We start from the raw sequence: 13,357 nt of genomic DNA, 5'->3' as shown, positions 1-13,357 counted from the left end.
ACATGGGCAATTATATTGTGCTTTGTAACATTCTCACAGTGGTATACATCAGTGTTTTCCACTTCTTTCCATAATGGTAATGCGACGGCCCAACACAGAAATGGCTACATTGCCACAGGAGAACGCAATTTCCCTGTGATGAGCCCTGCAGTGTCACTGTCAGACATCATAGATCGCTGTATTTTTCCTGCCATGGGTGTTCAACCCCAGCACGCTTCACATTCAGATTTCTATCTCTACCTGCGAGAGGCCCTCACTTAAAAATCTGCCCACCCGTTCCTGATCTGTGCTGAACTTTTGGTTTTATCGTTTTTCTGATGAGATACAACACACTAGCTGAGCGGACAGCACACCTGCCTTCAGTGCACTCCAGTGACAGCAGAGCCAAACGTTGTAAGATGCATCCGCTACTACAAGGTAGAAATGGCTTTTGCTTGAAGAGCCTCGATTCCAACCATTCTCTTTCCTTCAAGGAAAAACAAGGAAAAAACCCAACCCTTTTGTTGCACCAAAATCATCTCCTGGCATTTCTGACCAGCACACATGTTGTTATAATTATGACTGGACTGCTTGGCTCCGGCATAGGGGGAATGTTAAACCGGCACACTGGCACCCATCAAAACATTTGCGAACTTCCAAAGTGGAACTGACACCATGGTAGTGGTTTATATCACACGTCAGAGAAAGGCTTCATAACTCAGATCAAACAGTTTAACTCTTGAGCTCCCTGTTCAGAGAGAGCAACCAAATGCTAGGCTGCCTATTGTTATTTCATATGGCTGTTTCATGTGGCTTCCAGCCAGTTCACTTCATTTTGCAAGCTCAGAAGTTAAAGACAGATAGAACTGGCCAGAACTTCGATGAGGGACTTGTAAGAGAACAGAAACTGCTGATTCTAACAATAGCATCTTCCTTGTCGGGCAGAAACAGCGCCAGCACTATCAGGATGGCACATGAGAATTTTTCAGCTTTTAAGTAATTTTGTTGGATATAAACTTATTCCCTGCTAGGGAACTCATATCCTCAACTAGTTGTCAAAAAGATCTTTGGACTTGTAATTTTTTCCTTCTTTTGGTTTGAGAAGATCAAACAATAATCTTACCCGTAACAACAAGGTGCAATCAGTAGGACTATTTCAACCACATTTTAACTTACTAGAGAACCACAAATTATATGCAAAATGGTATGCATGTGCTTCCTGTAAATACCATTACAATTTAACTCTTCTGTCAGATGCTCTTCTGTATGTTCCCTGATGAGCTGAATACAACTGTAATGAGGAACAGACCTATCCACTAGGACTTAGATTCTCCTGAAGAGCAACTGGGGACAGCTGCAGAAGATGGAAACAAGAATGGTACAATTAAATTATTATTGCACTTTCTGGTATCCACTTTTGAAAACCATAATCAGGTTGCTACAAGCTGTTCTGCAACTGCAGACAGAGCAAAGGAAGTCAGTCACAATTTTCTCACAATGCAATCAAATCTTCAGCTTTTACACCAGATCTTCCAGCAAAATAACAGGGAATGCAGTGTATCAGCAACAAAAGAGCAATGCTTCATACGTATCTCAAGTGTTACTTTGGCGTTTTCTAACTTCCATCAGCCCTGATTATGAGCGGCTTTGCTAGGAGACACATTTATTCCTCTTTCTCCTGTGCATGGGAGGCACTAGTAGAGATTTTCCACTGCTGCCTTGGGCCACGGTTAGTTGAAAAGATTCCTGCTAAGCTCTATCCCGCCGTGTCTTTGCTTCCTCAGTTTCCGTATTTTGGAACGGCCTTTTTCGAGGTTTTACTTTCACACAGCAGAAAGTTGCCAAAGGACATATCTGATATTGTCATTTATCACCTCCTGTGGAAAAACAGTCTTGGATACATGTATTAGTATCAGATATCATAAGTGAAAGTAAACACACTGCGTAGAAGATGCACTGATTTATTAACAGAATAAAAGTGAAATACAGTGACATGTTTTTCCACTATTAAAGCCATAGAGACAATGAGCGTCCCATTTATATACTTGATTGCATCATTCAGTAACTCATTCATAAACTCTGACTGACATGCTCAGGTCAGGTATTACAGAAACCATTTCCACAATGACAGCAGCCTTCCTCTGTTACAAAGTGGACAGCTATGAACACTGTCCCCACGGTTTGCAGCTGCACCGGTCTATGGGAGGTTTTCCTAAGTCCTCTATTTTAATTCCTGAGACTTTCTCCACCTGGAATAGCTTTTTAAAGCCTCTCAACAGCAACAGAGCAAAACAGCTGAACTTCTTGTGGGGTACAAACCCACTCTTCAGGCAAGAAAATGCATTGAATATTATATGAAAATGGGCTCACTTCCAATATACAGTGGAGATTATTCATTACAAGATCCCTGGCTAATTATTGAAACTTTGAGGCAACTCCAACAGAAAAAAATGTTTGTAATGGAACAGCTTTAATTGTAACACAGTCTCTTTTGTGTGTTTCTACTTCTACATCATACATTCTACAATGTCTTCAACTGTAACCCATCATTTTTGTTAAATCATAGCTGCTGTGATTTCATAGATAATAATGTTACAACACATAGCTTTGTGTGATCTAGCGTGATCTGAAAGAAACAGGCAAAGTGATAAATAGGAAATATTAGAACTGACTTTGCAATTTGCATCAATATGCAAATTTCCTTTAAATCAGGCACAGGAAAGAGTATCGGCTACAAAGATAATTAACGGAAGCACTTGGGTTTCACAGGATTAAAAACCATTGAAAACTTGATGTTTCCTCCTGTAGATACATATCTCTTGCCCACTGCTTGGAACAGGCATCTGTGATATCAGTATGTTGAAAGCCTTTTGAAAAACCCTACTGGTCACTTCCAAATATCCTGTTTCAGGAAGGTACAAAGCCCCGCGAAGAGCTAGGCATTAGAATATGAATTTAAACCAGAATGATGAAGCCAGATGGTGAACCCCAAGTGAGAGTCTTGTGAAAAAAAAGAGCCTCTAAAATTTGAAAACAATATTAAAGGAAAAGAGAAATGAAGTGCATATTACTGGCACGGCAGATATCAGATATAACATACATCACATAAGCCCGCAGAGAGCACATCATCCATAACCAGTTGGCTTATGTGAATATAGTAGTCATGTATCAGAACAAGCTGGGGAGTTTCCTGGAGTCACATTTACTGCTTGAGTTTGGCTGTCCATATTGGAGAGGGATTTGGTACCGAAGTTTTCAGATTGAACCAACTGTTCAGAAATAGCAGGAGAAGCGACAGCACGGTTAGCATGCTCGGTCTCCCGTGCTGTAACACTGGGAGTAGGGTTTTCCTTAGCTGTCCCAGCATGATTGTGTGACTGGCTGGCTTGTCTCCCCGCTTCTGCCTCCTGCTGCTGCAGCATCCGCTCCACCTCTATCTCGAGTTCCAGATTTTCCTCATCTGCCTCCACTTCCAGCTGCTGCATTAACTCCTCCAGCTTCTTGGCCTTGCGGAGTTCATTCTGCTGTATGATCGTGCACAGGTGCTCCGTGAGGTGCTCCTTAATCTCTGTCTTGTGTTGGAGGTCCAGCTTGGCTGCCACATACTCCGACTCAGCCTTATCATACCGCTTCCTGCAAAATCATCATCATTTCTAGTGGGTTAGTTCACAAAGCACTTTACAATCTGACACACGGATAGATACTTCAAGCATCCCTGAAATGCAATGTGTTCTGCAGTACATTATGCCAGCTATTTCATGAGGTGCTGCTACATTTCTAAAAAGGAAAAAAATAAGTCTGAATTGATCATATCTTCTCCTCTTGATACATTAGACTCCACTGCTGCTGTATGCCAAGAGTTAATTTGCTCCTCTGAAATCTACAGATTGAATCACGAATGAGCATTTTTACTGCCTGTTCTAAGAGATGCATCACTAGCAGCAGAAAGAAACCATCAAAAATTATAGCGTTTTCACACTTCTAGCAAAACCCTATCTATCTAGTGAACTGAAACACTGCAAAACAGTTTTGTGTATTTTGTAACCCAACCATCCACCCAACAGATACAGATGTTACAATGGTGCTATATACATTTACTTTTGGATCTGGTCTAGAAGTGTACTCTTCCGGCCACCCATATATTGTTCAGAAAATCATGAGAAGCACAGATTGACACACCATATGACATCAATAGTGATCACAACTTTTGTGTGGCAACAGATGTCGAATTTTATAGTAAGCATCCCCCTGACACACACCTCCTGCCAATTTGCACTTCCTGCCACGACAAACATAGCAAAAAGGAAACATTCAAAATATTTATTGAGGTTAACACATCTGGGATATCTAGCACTTTAATGGTTAGTGTCCACATTAGCGATGCATCTTCCACTACATTCAGAGAATCTGTGTGTTAATTCTGAGTTAATTAATAGAAAGATAGATGCAACCTTGCTCATCAGGAAAGGGAACATGCAAATGACTTTTGCAGAATGACTATGCAATGTACCTTACAGAGCATTCATAAAACTAATATTAGTAAGGGGGATGAATAAAGAATCCAGCTGTTTTATAAAACCAGATTCAAATATCTGGTTAAACAAAGCAACAGAAAAATAGAAGAGATCCTTTGCTTAAGGAAACAGAAGGAAATAAGACACAGAAAAGTTCTTTTATATAATAATCACAAAACTTAGACCCAGCTGTAAAAGTAATGTCTGCAGTGGGCAGAAGATGCCTGCTTATGTTTCCCTCACAAGAAAGTCAAGATTTCCCTGGGTCAGGCATCTGAAATGGAAAAACTAATGCTATGCTGGAAACTTCTGCACAGTTAAACCTTTGGGCTGAATTCATACATATTCTTCACATCATATTTACAAAAATTCCATTCCACAGCAATTGTCAAATGCTCCTAACTATGTATTTGCTTAGGACTATTAAATATTGCACTTTTTGACCCACTGAAATTATGTGTGGTTTAGCCCTAAAATATAAGACAAGGATGGAAAAAATGCTTAAAAAGATACCACTTAAAAGTAAATCAGCTTTGACTCATAAGGCATCAAAACTACAACACTGAAAGTATCTAACTCACATTTCCACATTCCTCCCTCACAAAAAGAAGGGCTTAGTAAGTTCATGAAAGTCATTAAGTATTTTGTAAAGTTTATCCTTTTCATCCTACCAGCATCCCCTTTTGTTATCTTCATTAAAAACTGCTTTCCAACCATCAGAGCCCCTTTTGTTGCCACTCTTTTGCCATTAAGCATTTCAAATAGACACACTATTACAAAATTTTGGTAAGGAAATTTCCAGGAGCATTTAAAGGTTTTAGAAACCAGACTTAAACCTGAAATCCATTGAAATGTTTTTCCTCTTGAGGATATGAAATTTTGTATACATATGTACTCAGCTACTGAAACTACAGTTAATCTTAGATCTTTCAAATGATAATTACACAAAAGAAATCCTTACTTTTTAGCTACCGCTGCTATTTTTTTAAAGACTAATTACCATGTTTATTGGCCTGTGGTCAACGTATAGCAGAAGTCATAAGGAGAAATGCACGTTTAACACATTGAACCAAAAACCGCAATCGAACATTTCCATTTTATTAAACGGCTACATAAACATGCTGATGTTTATCTACTGATGTTGTGGTTTACCCACAACTAATAGGGTGTTCCGATTAATTTCTTGCATTTAAGGAACTCATCAGAACCAGAGTGATTAAAGGCACATTGTGAAGGGTGAAAGCTTGCTTTTTCCTTCAATTTTTGGTCCCAGTTCCAAAAGCACTTCAGCAGTATTATAAGTTTTAAGCTTAATTGGTCCCATTGATTCCAACAGGACCATAGCTGTCATCAAGAAGCAAGTTTCCCTGAAAAGGACTTTCATTTTAGGAGTTTTAAAAAACTCTTTCCCCCTGAGAAGAAATAAACAACCTTGAAACAATAAAGCAGGGCTTATGGACAACTGCACAGTTAAAGCAGTAAGTATGTCTCGTGACAGCATGAAGCTGGAGAGCACAGCCTGCAGTCAGAAAACCTGCTTCAGTTTCCCCATTCCAAGGGAAAAACTAGGAAATAAAAAGCACACTTTTACCTCAAGATTTGAAAGGCCCCCAGACTGTGACTGCTTTAACTACACATTATTACAATGACATAACTCCATTACTACTTTGGTGACAGGAAACAGCATTTTCTCCCTCCACTCAGGCAGGGCTATTCCCTCCTCCCCGTCTGTCGCTTACCGGGCATAGGAGTAGTCCAAGCTGGCCTGATCAATGCGGTTCCGCAGGATGCCAATGTCAGCAGATACCATGTCATCCAGAGCTTGTAACTCCTTCTGAATCCTTTTCAGTTTCACTGTTTCAGCTTGAGTTCTTTTGGATCTGCAAAAGGAAGATGCTTTTTTTTTTTTTCTTTTCAAGCCTCTCTTCTTGACATAATGGGCTCCATTGCATTTGCAGAGCAACTTCTTTAAGAGCTATTCAGAAGGTTTCTCCTTTATGGTTTAAGACTTTTGATCTTTTTTAATATCCACAGGGATCTAAAATGCCTGCTATTAAAGGACTACGGCAAAATTACGTAATGACTATAATCAAAGTGCCTAAAACGGATTGTGTTTCTTCACTGTGGAAACACACAAGAAGCTGCTGTATCTAAGTAGTTCTCAGTGTAAGGAAACAGGAAATGGCTTGGGGGGCAGCAAGAGGGGGAAGGGTATTTAGCCCAGCAAATATCCCCTTTCAAAGAAGCCCAGTTAGTAGGGGCCAAAAAGTCACCTAACCTAAGCTTGATTTCCATTTTGTAAAATTATTCCCAAAAGGCCTAGCCAAATCCCAATGAAGTCAATGGAAAGTTTTACATCAAACACAAAGGATTTCAATCAAGCTGTATGTAACCTTTTTCAACTCAGCCTATTCATTCCTAAGTTCTGAAACCTATATGTTGCTAAGGGCAGCAAGCTTTGATGGATTTCACTCCCAAGCAAGCTAAGTAACTTTCAACAAGCTTTTACACCAGGTCACTTTGCTGTCATTCATTACCACCAGCAAAACCAGCAAAAAAAAATATATGTTTTTCAGCCACTGCTTTACACCCCAAAGCAGGTACTTGAAAGCAAGACTAGATGTGTAGGCAAAGACACCATCTCTCATTAGACTAGCTGATGCAGGTGGAGAGAAACAGACATCCTGTAGTATTGCTTAGACCCTGAAGAAGGCCTTTGAATGCCAGACGTCACTCCCTAGCTATCACCTTCCAAGTCTTCTCTCTCCTCGTGCTCTGCTTCTAGGCGGAAGAACCCAGTCTGGTGGTCACACCCATGTTTGCTGTCCTAGAGTGACTCAGACCAAATGTACTTGTGTTTTATCTCTGCCTGGCAAAGGAAAACAAAATCTTCAGAACCTCAAAGAGAATCTTCTGCACAGTACTATGTACACCTGTGCTACCCAAGAGCTTTGATGGGCAGAACACAATACACATCTAGGAGACCACTGTGAGCCTGAAAGGTTTGCATCTCCTTTCTTGATCCAGTGTTACCAGCTGCTCCAATATCCTTCTCTACAAATGTTGCCTTTCCTGTAGTCTTAAACTGCCTTGGTGGACAACGTTGTACAATGCCTTAAAGTCTGGTCACCTGAAAAGCAAGAGCTAACAACTGTGAGAACATGCGAACTTTTATAATTTCTAATTAGCTAGTGGTAAAATGGTACCTTTTCAAACTTAAAGTTGATTGTCTTCTCTTTTCAACACTTTTCATATAATAATAAGAAAGAGTCAAAAGCCCAAACAGAAATAGCTATAGTTTCCCTTCATAGGCTAGAAATCAAATAAACTTTCCTCAAACTCAGCGAAAACAAATCAGGAATAGAACAAGGATGAGCACCTGAGCACCCCAGCTTCCACACATGCCCTGTGTGTGGAAGGCACAAGGCACAGGCACAAGGCACAAGGATTTCAGCTAATTCTCAAATTGTGTAATAACTTTCCCATCTGCGCACAGAGCTGCAGCTTTGGAAGTGTGAAAAGCTTTGTCACAACTTCTTAGCCAGCACTTGTCATCAAAGAGAAATGTCGATCACAGCTGCTCACTTGTGGAGCAGTACATACAGAGCGCAGAGAGGAGGAAAAAATGAGGTTTAAATAGAAGATATGCAACTGGTTGCAGATGAAAAGTAATCCCTTCTTCAGCCTCTGCCCATGCTGCAGCATAGCCCCTTACCTCTCAGCAATAGCTTTGGCCAGGAGTGCCTTCTTGCGTTTATTCTTCTCTTCTATTAGCCGCTGCTCTTGCTGGAGGATTTCCCATCGTGATTTTTCCTGCCTGCTCATTGACAAGAAGATCAAAATTAATAGAAAGTTCATTTCTCTCCCTGTTCCCCAAATGACACAAATATTCACCATCATATTTCCTGGAGCAAACTCTAAAAATGTCAAAGAAACAATAAACAGGTTTCAGTTCTGAGGAAAGAAGAATCATCTGCAAGAAGTCATTCAGACCAATAAAACATTTCCAGATGAAATCTGCTGATCAGAACAAAAATCTTCATAAGCAAGTAAGCTGCTGGTTAATTCGGCTTTGCTGGAAGAAAGAGCATACAGCACTTTTTCAGAAATGGATGGAATTTTTCATTTAAAGGATGTGCTTCCCCACTAGGTAGAAGCAGTTTCAAGTTTCTTACTGGCTGCTTCAAGTCACCATCTGTTCAGTCTGCCAACACAGCCTCTTTTTTGGAAATGTTTTTTCCATAAAACAGATCCTTTCACAGGTCTGCTTTACAATACAGCCCCCAAATAATTAAACTGATGCAAATGAAAGGCTGGTAAAAGTCACAATGAAAATGAGCAACGAGGAAGAACAAGAATTCACTTTTGCCACCAGGGAAAGAGTTATATGGATTCCCTTTCCTATGCTACATCTACTAAGAGATACAACCAGCCCCAGAGGATGGAAGGCAAGGTCTCAGGTGAGAGAGGACAACCGGCATCAACACAACTGGAAAGGATTAAGGAGAAACAAAACGGCTTTGCTGCTTTTCCACCTTGTTGTGTTCTTCATGCACTCTCTCAAGAAGCATCAGCTTAAAAATACTCAGGTAACTCAGCTACGTTAATCTTAACAACCATTTCTAGACAAGACTATCTCTTCAGACTTCTCCTCATCACCCTACGCCTAAAATCTCATACACTGAAACATTTTTAATAAGATTTAAATTCAAGTGCACAGGCTGAGATGAATTCAGCAGATTCAGGGGGTGGTTGGTGCAGCTAAATGTCATTTGCTCCCTGCAGAGTGAAAAAATTCTCTGCAAAGCTTTAGCTATCTTCTCTTCAAACAATGGCTGTATTTTTCACCACCAGGAAGGAGATGAACGGCCGGTACTACTGGTGAGCTGCACCCATACGAGGAATTTGGCACTGCTTTTCAGAGTGCTGCTGTTCTGGTGAAGGAACAGATATCTGTAGGTAGGTGATCCCAGCCAGGAGCCTGGCAGGTAAATGGCAGGCAGCATGGCCGGCAGCTGCAGCCTCTCAAGGCGCATCTCTGCAAAACAGAACCTCCTGGATCCTTTTTGAGTTTTGAATTCAAGAGAAGCCACGTGCTGCTTCTCCACACAAGTGATGCTGACTGCCACAGTTCTGTCTCTCCAGCAGAAAGCACCTTCAGCTCCCTCTGAGATCCTACAGACAGATCTAACCAGAGATAAGGCCTGGCACACCACGCTTGGAAAGCTGCTGAGCCCTGTTTTGGTGGAATACAAATGATGCATGGAAGTTTGGTGGACAGCTAATGTTTTTTGATTATATCAGGCAGAAAAGTTTGGACCTGCATAGGAACTCAGGGCTGAAGCAGCTTTGTTAAAGTGTTTTTAAAATAAACTATAAGCCGTAAAAAAACCAATTCATTCTTTTGCCCTTCACGCTTTGCTTTGCTCGCTGAGGTAAAAAAGCAAATTAGCACTTGGATACAGACAAAAAAAACAAACATGAAGAGGTAAAAACATATTGGAAATGTCTGCCCTCTCTAGCATTTAGACAGCAGCGTCCTTTTATAGGCTACTGTCTGAATTCTGGATGATGAGCTAAGTAATGGCCACATTCTATCAGAGTCCCAGAGAGTCATATTCAGGACTTTTCCTTTCTCTCTCTCACATGTCAGTTTGATGCTTCTGAGGGAGACAGGCACCCCACTGTGGGCTGATGCACGGGGTGAGAGCCTTGAGATTGGTCTCATCTTGAATCATAAAAGCTAGAGAACTGCTTTAACCTGAAATTTCACCTCCTTACCAACACTTTTAGCATTAACAAATCTGCAGCAATATTGTAAAGGGGAACACCAAGTTACACAAATCATAACATATCTACTTCCAAAAGGGCTTTTTTTGTTGTGGCTGCTGGCTTGTCTACGCATCACTGTGATGAGATTAAGTCTTCATAAACCATTAATACAGTCCTACATCTTCAGCACTATATGATGTCCCACTGCCATAGGAAATTATCTGAAGACAGCACGGTGCGTATCTGCACGGGTTACACTACAGAATTTGATCCTGAATCAGGTTTAACCCAACTAGAGATGAAAAACAAAGATTCAGTGCAGAGGAAGCAAGCATGATGTCTCAAACCTTCCTATTAGATACAGAAAAGTCCACTTTACTTCACAACAAAAGAATGAATCAATACAGAATAATAAAACCCAACCCCTGATTTTACCGACTTACTAACAATTCCACTTTCTTTTTCTCCACCTTGGAGTTTGGCTTTGCAGGACAGGTCTGGGCATTGTCACTGCCATTACAGGGATCTACTGGTGTCACTTCCTTCTGTTGGTCTCGGTTGTCACTTTTACTTTGATCTCCTGTTGAAGGAGGATGAGGTGGTGGCACAGGCTGCTGAGGATGACAAGGCTTGTGTTTTGGTACAGAAAGCAACTGCTCAGGAGTAACAGAGGCTGCTCCACCCTGCAGTCCCAGCTTCTGACATTGCTGATGCAAAGCTTTTTCTCTTTGCGTTTGCTTCCGACTCTTATTCACAGTGTGGGGGCGATGCTGCTGCTCCGAGGGTTCATACAAATCTGTCAGTGGATGAGAGAAACAGGACTAAAAACAAATCTTAAGATCAAAGACAGACTCTGTAAATTAGCTTTTCTGGGCAAGAAAACAAATTGGTGCAAAACCAACCTAAGGAAAAAAGACATACCAGGGTGTCAAGGGAAGGCAATGTGGGGGAAAACCCAGGAACCTGTAAATGTTTTGTTAGCCTAAGAATCAGGAGTTTTAAAGAATCTGAGCATCTAAAATGAGAGGAAGGAATAAGGGGCCTGGACTGAGAGACTAAAGGAGGAACCTTAGGGAGGATTGGAGGCAACCCTTGGGGAAATCATGGAGAGACAGATGTAGGGCTAAAGAAGGGTCCCAGGCAGTCTGGTGGGTGAACTGGGGATTTATAAGGTGAAGAATGGGGAAGAACAAGGTGACAGGCGGGCAAAAAGAAGGCTGGCAACATGAGTGGGATAGTGGACAGACAGATGTAGTGCAGGACAATGGGCTGGAGAGTTTGCGGGAGGAGAGACAGTGGGGCTGGATGGAAGACTGAGGGAAGCAGTGAGATGGGGCCTGGATGGGAGAGGCCAAGAGACTGGCTGGGGGAAACGAGGGGCTGCCCGGAGAACCTGAGGTGTTTGATGTGGGGATAGACTGAATGAGTTGAGGGGATGGATAGAGGTGTGGATGTAGGGAGCTGAGAGGCTGAATGAGGAGGCCAAGGACTGACCGATGGGGGGATGAATGTGAGGGCTAAGGAGGTAGGAAGCTATGGGGGATGGCAAGGCTGAGAAAAAGGATGCGGAGGGTTAAGGAGGATGCGTAGAGGCCGGGGTGGACAGCTATGCTGAGGCGAGGGAAGGAGGTGTCGATAGGGCGGCTGAGCGGACGGACGGAGGTGCAGCCGCGGGAGGTGACGGGGTGCCGAGGGCCCGGAGGCTCTCCGCGCCGCGCCTGGCCCCGCTGCCCCCCGCCAACCGGGGCGGGTGCTGTGGCCATCCCGGTCCCGAGCCCCGGCCCCCGCCAGAGCCCGGTCGCCGTCCGTACCTGGGCGCTGGCCCCGCAGGCGCCGCAGCTCCTCCTGCGAGAAGCCGGCCCAGGCTTCGGCCATGGCGCTTCCTCCTTCCGCTGACGGGGCGCCGTGGCAGGCAGGGCCCGCGGCTGCCCCGCCACCGCCGCTCACTCGCTCGCCGCAGGCGAACGCTGCGGACAGCCCCGGCTGGCAGCGCTAGAGGGGGCCTCGTGTCTCCATGGCAACGCGGCGGGGGCGGGGCGGGGAAGATGGCGCCCTAAGGAGACGTGGGGGGTTAGGCCGCGGGTGGGGGGGTCGTGAGTCGGAGAAAGCGGGTCCGGCCCTTTCGGGAGGTGTGGGTCGCTGGGCTCCAGAGGTGATAGGGCCCGGAGGCTGCAGGCCGTCCCCGGCTGCCGCTAACCAGTGAGGCAGCCCCGGGGCTCCTCAGCGGGCGGGCAGGCCCAGCGCCCCGGGCAGTCACGCCCGCCGTGCGCCTGGCGCAGCACGCGGGGCTCCAGGGCAAGCTGGCCGTGCAGCAGGGCTGCCGCGGGCTTGGCACACTGCATGGGGCACATCCCAGGAGTTCCTGAGAGTGTAAAGCCATAAAGAGCTCGGTGAGTCCCGGATAATGAGTCCCAGCTAATTAGGCATAAATGAAGGGGAGGAGCTCCTCCCAAGTAAAGCAAGCTTCAAGGAGCATCACCACGACCCCCTGGTCATTTATAATTTGTAATTAGGTAGTTATAAGAGCAGGTGGGATGCCTGCTGTGGTGCATCTAGAGCTGCGTTTGCAGGGTATACAGAGTACGTCTTTGGGACCTGTATAGTAAGGGAGCTGTGAGGCAGGGACATCTGCAGATCTCGCTGCTGATGTGCTTTCACAAGTTACAGTGACACCGCTGTGAGGAAACCACCAAGGAAAAGTAGTATTTTGCTTATACTGATGTTTCTGAAGGTCTGCTTCGACCATTATGCGCAAGGATGCACACACTTACTTCCTTCCTTCCTTAGGTATAAACTGAAAAGATCCTGCAACATACAGCAATATTATTTCAGTAGCCATAAAAGTAAGTGTTTTTTCCATCCAGCACAAACTCTTATGGCCGCTTTAAGCCTATCAGAGGTGTTGCAGACAATCTTACCTCCCACTGGGAGAAAGCCTTCTGGAACACAAGGGCACGAGCCCCAGTCTTAGCTGAAGCAGTCCAGGATACTGGAGGCTTAAATAATACATCACTGGCAGTAAAACGGGGACATTTTTCAGTGCCTAACCACAACCCTCCCCGTTTCCAATCTGTAAGGGATTAGTCAAGCTC

General features: G+C 43.8%; 1 protein-coding gene across 1 annotated transcript; it reads right to left on the bottom strand.

Moving 5' to 3' along the window:
* Window positions 1-1,942: 1,942 nt before the first annotated feature.
* Window positions 1,943-12,607, bottom strand: GORAB (golgin, RAB6 interacting; the record flags this gene model as incomplete). The annotated part of the gene is made up of 6 exons (XM_082484022.1): window positions 1,943-3,612; window positions 6,233-6,373; window positions 8,209-8,310; window positions 10,701-11,061; window positions 12,077-12,232; window positions 12,463-12,607. 6 exons carry the CDS (start codon window positions 12,605-12,607, stop codon window positions 3,141-3,143), a joined length of 1,377 nt encoding a protein of 458 aa, XP_082340148.1. The 3' UTR covers window positions 1,943-3,140.
* Window positions 12,608-13,357: the final 750 nt, after the last annotated feature.

This window comes from Vanellus vanellus (genome assembly GCF_965231255.1).
Source record: "Vanellus vanellus genome assembly, chromosome: 5".
In the NCBI taxonomy this organism is placed as follows: Eukaryota; Metazoa; Chordata; class Aves; order Charadriiformes; family Charadriidae; genus Vanellus; species Vanellus vanellus.
The sequence above is the reverse complement of the archived record's forward strand: the minus strand, read 5'-3'. Positions and strand labels throughout refer to the sequence as shown.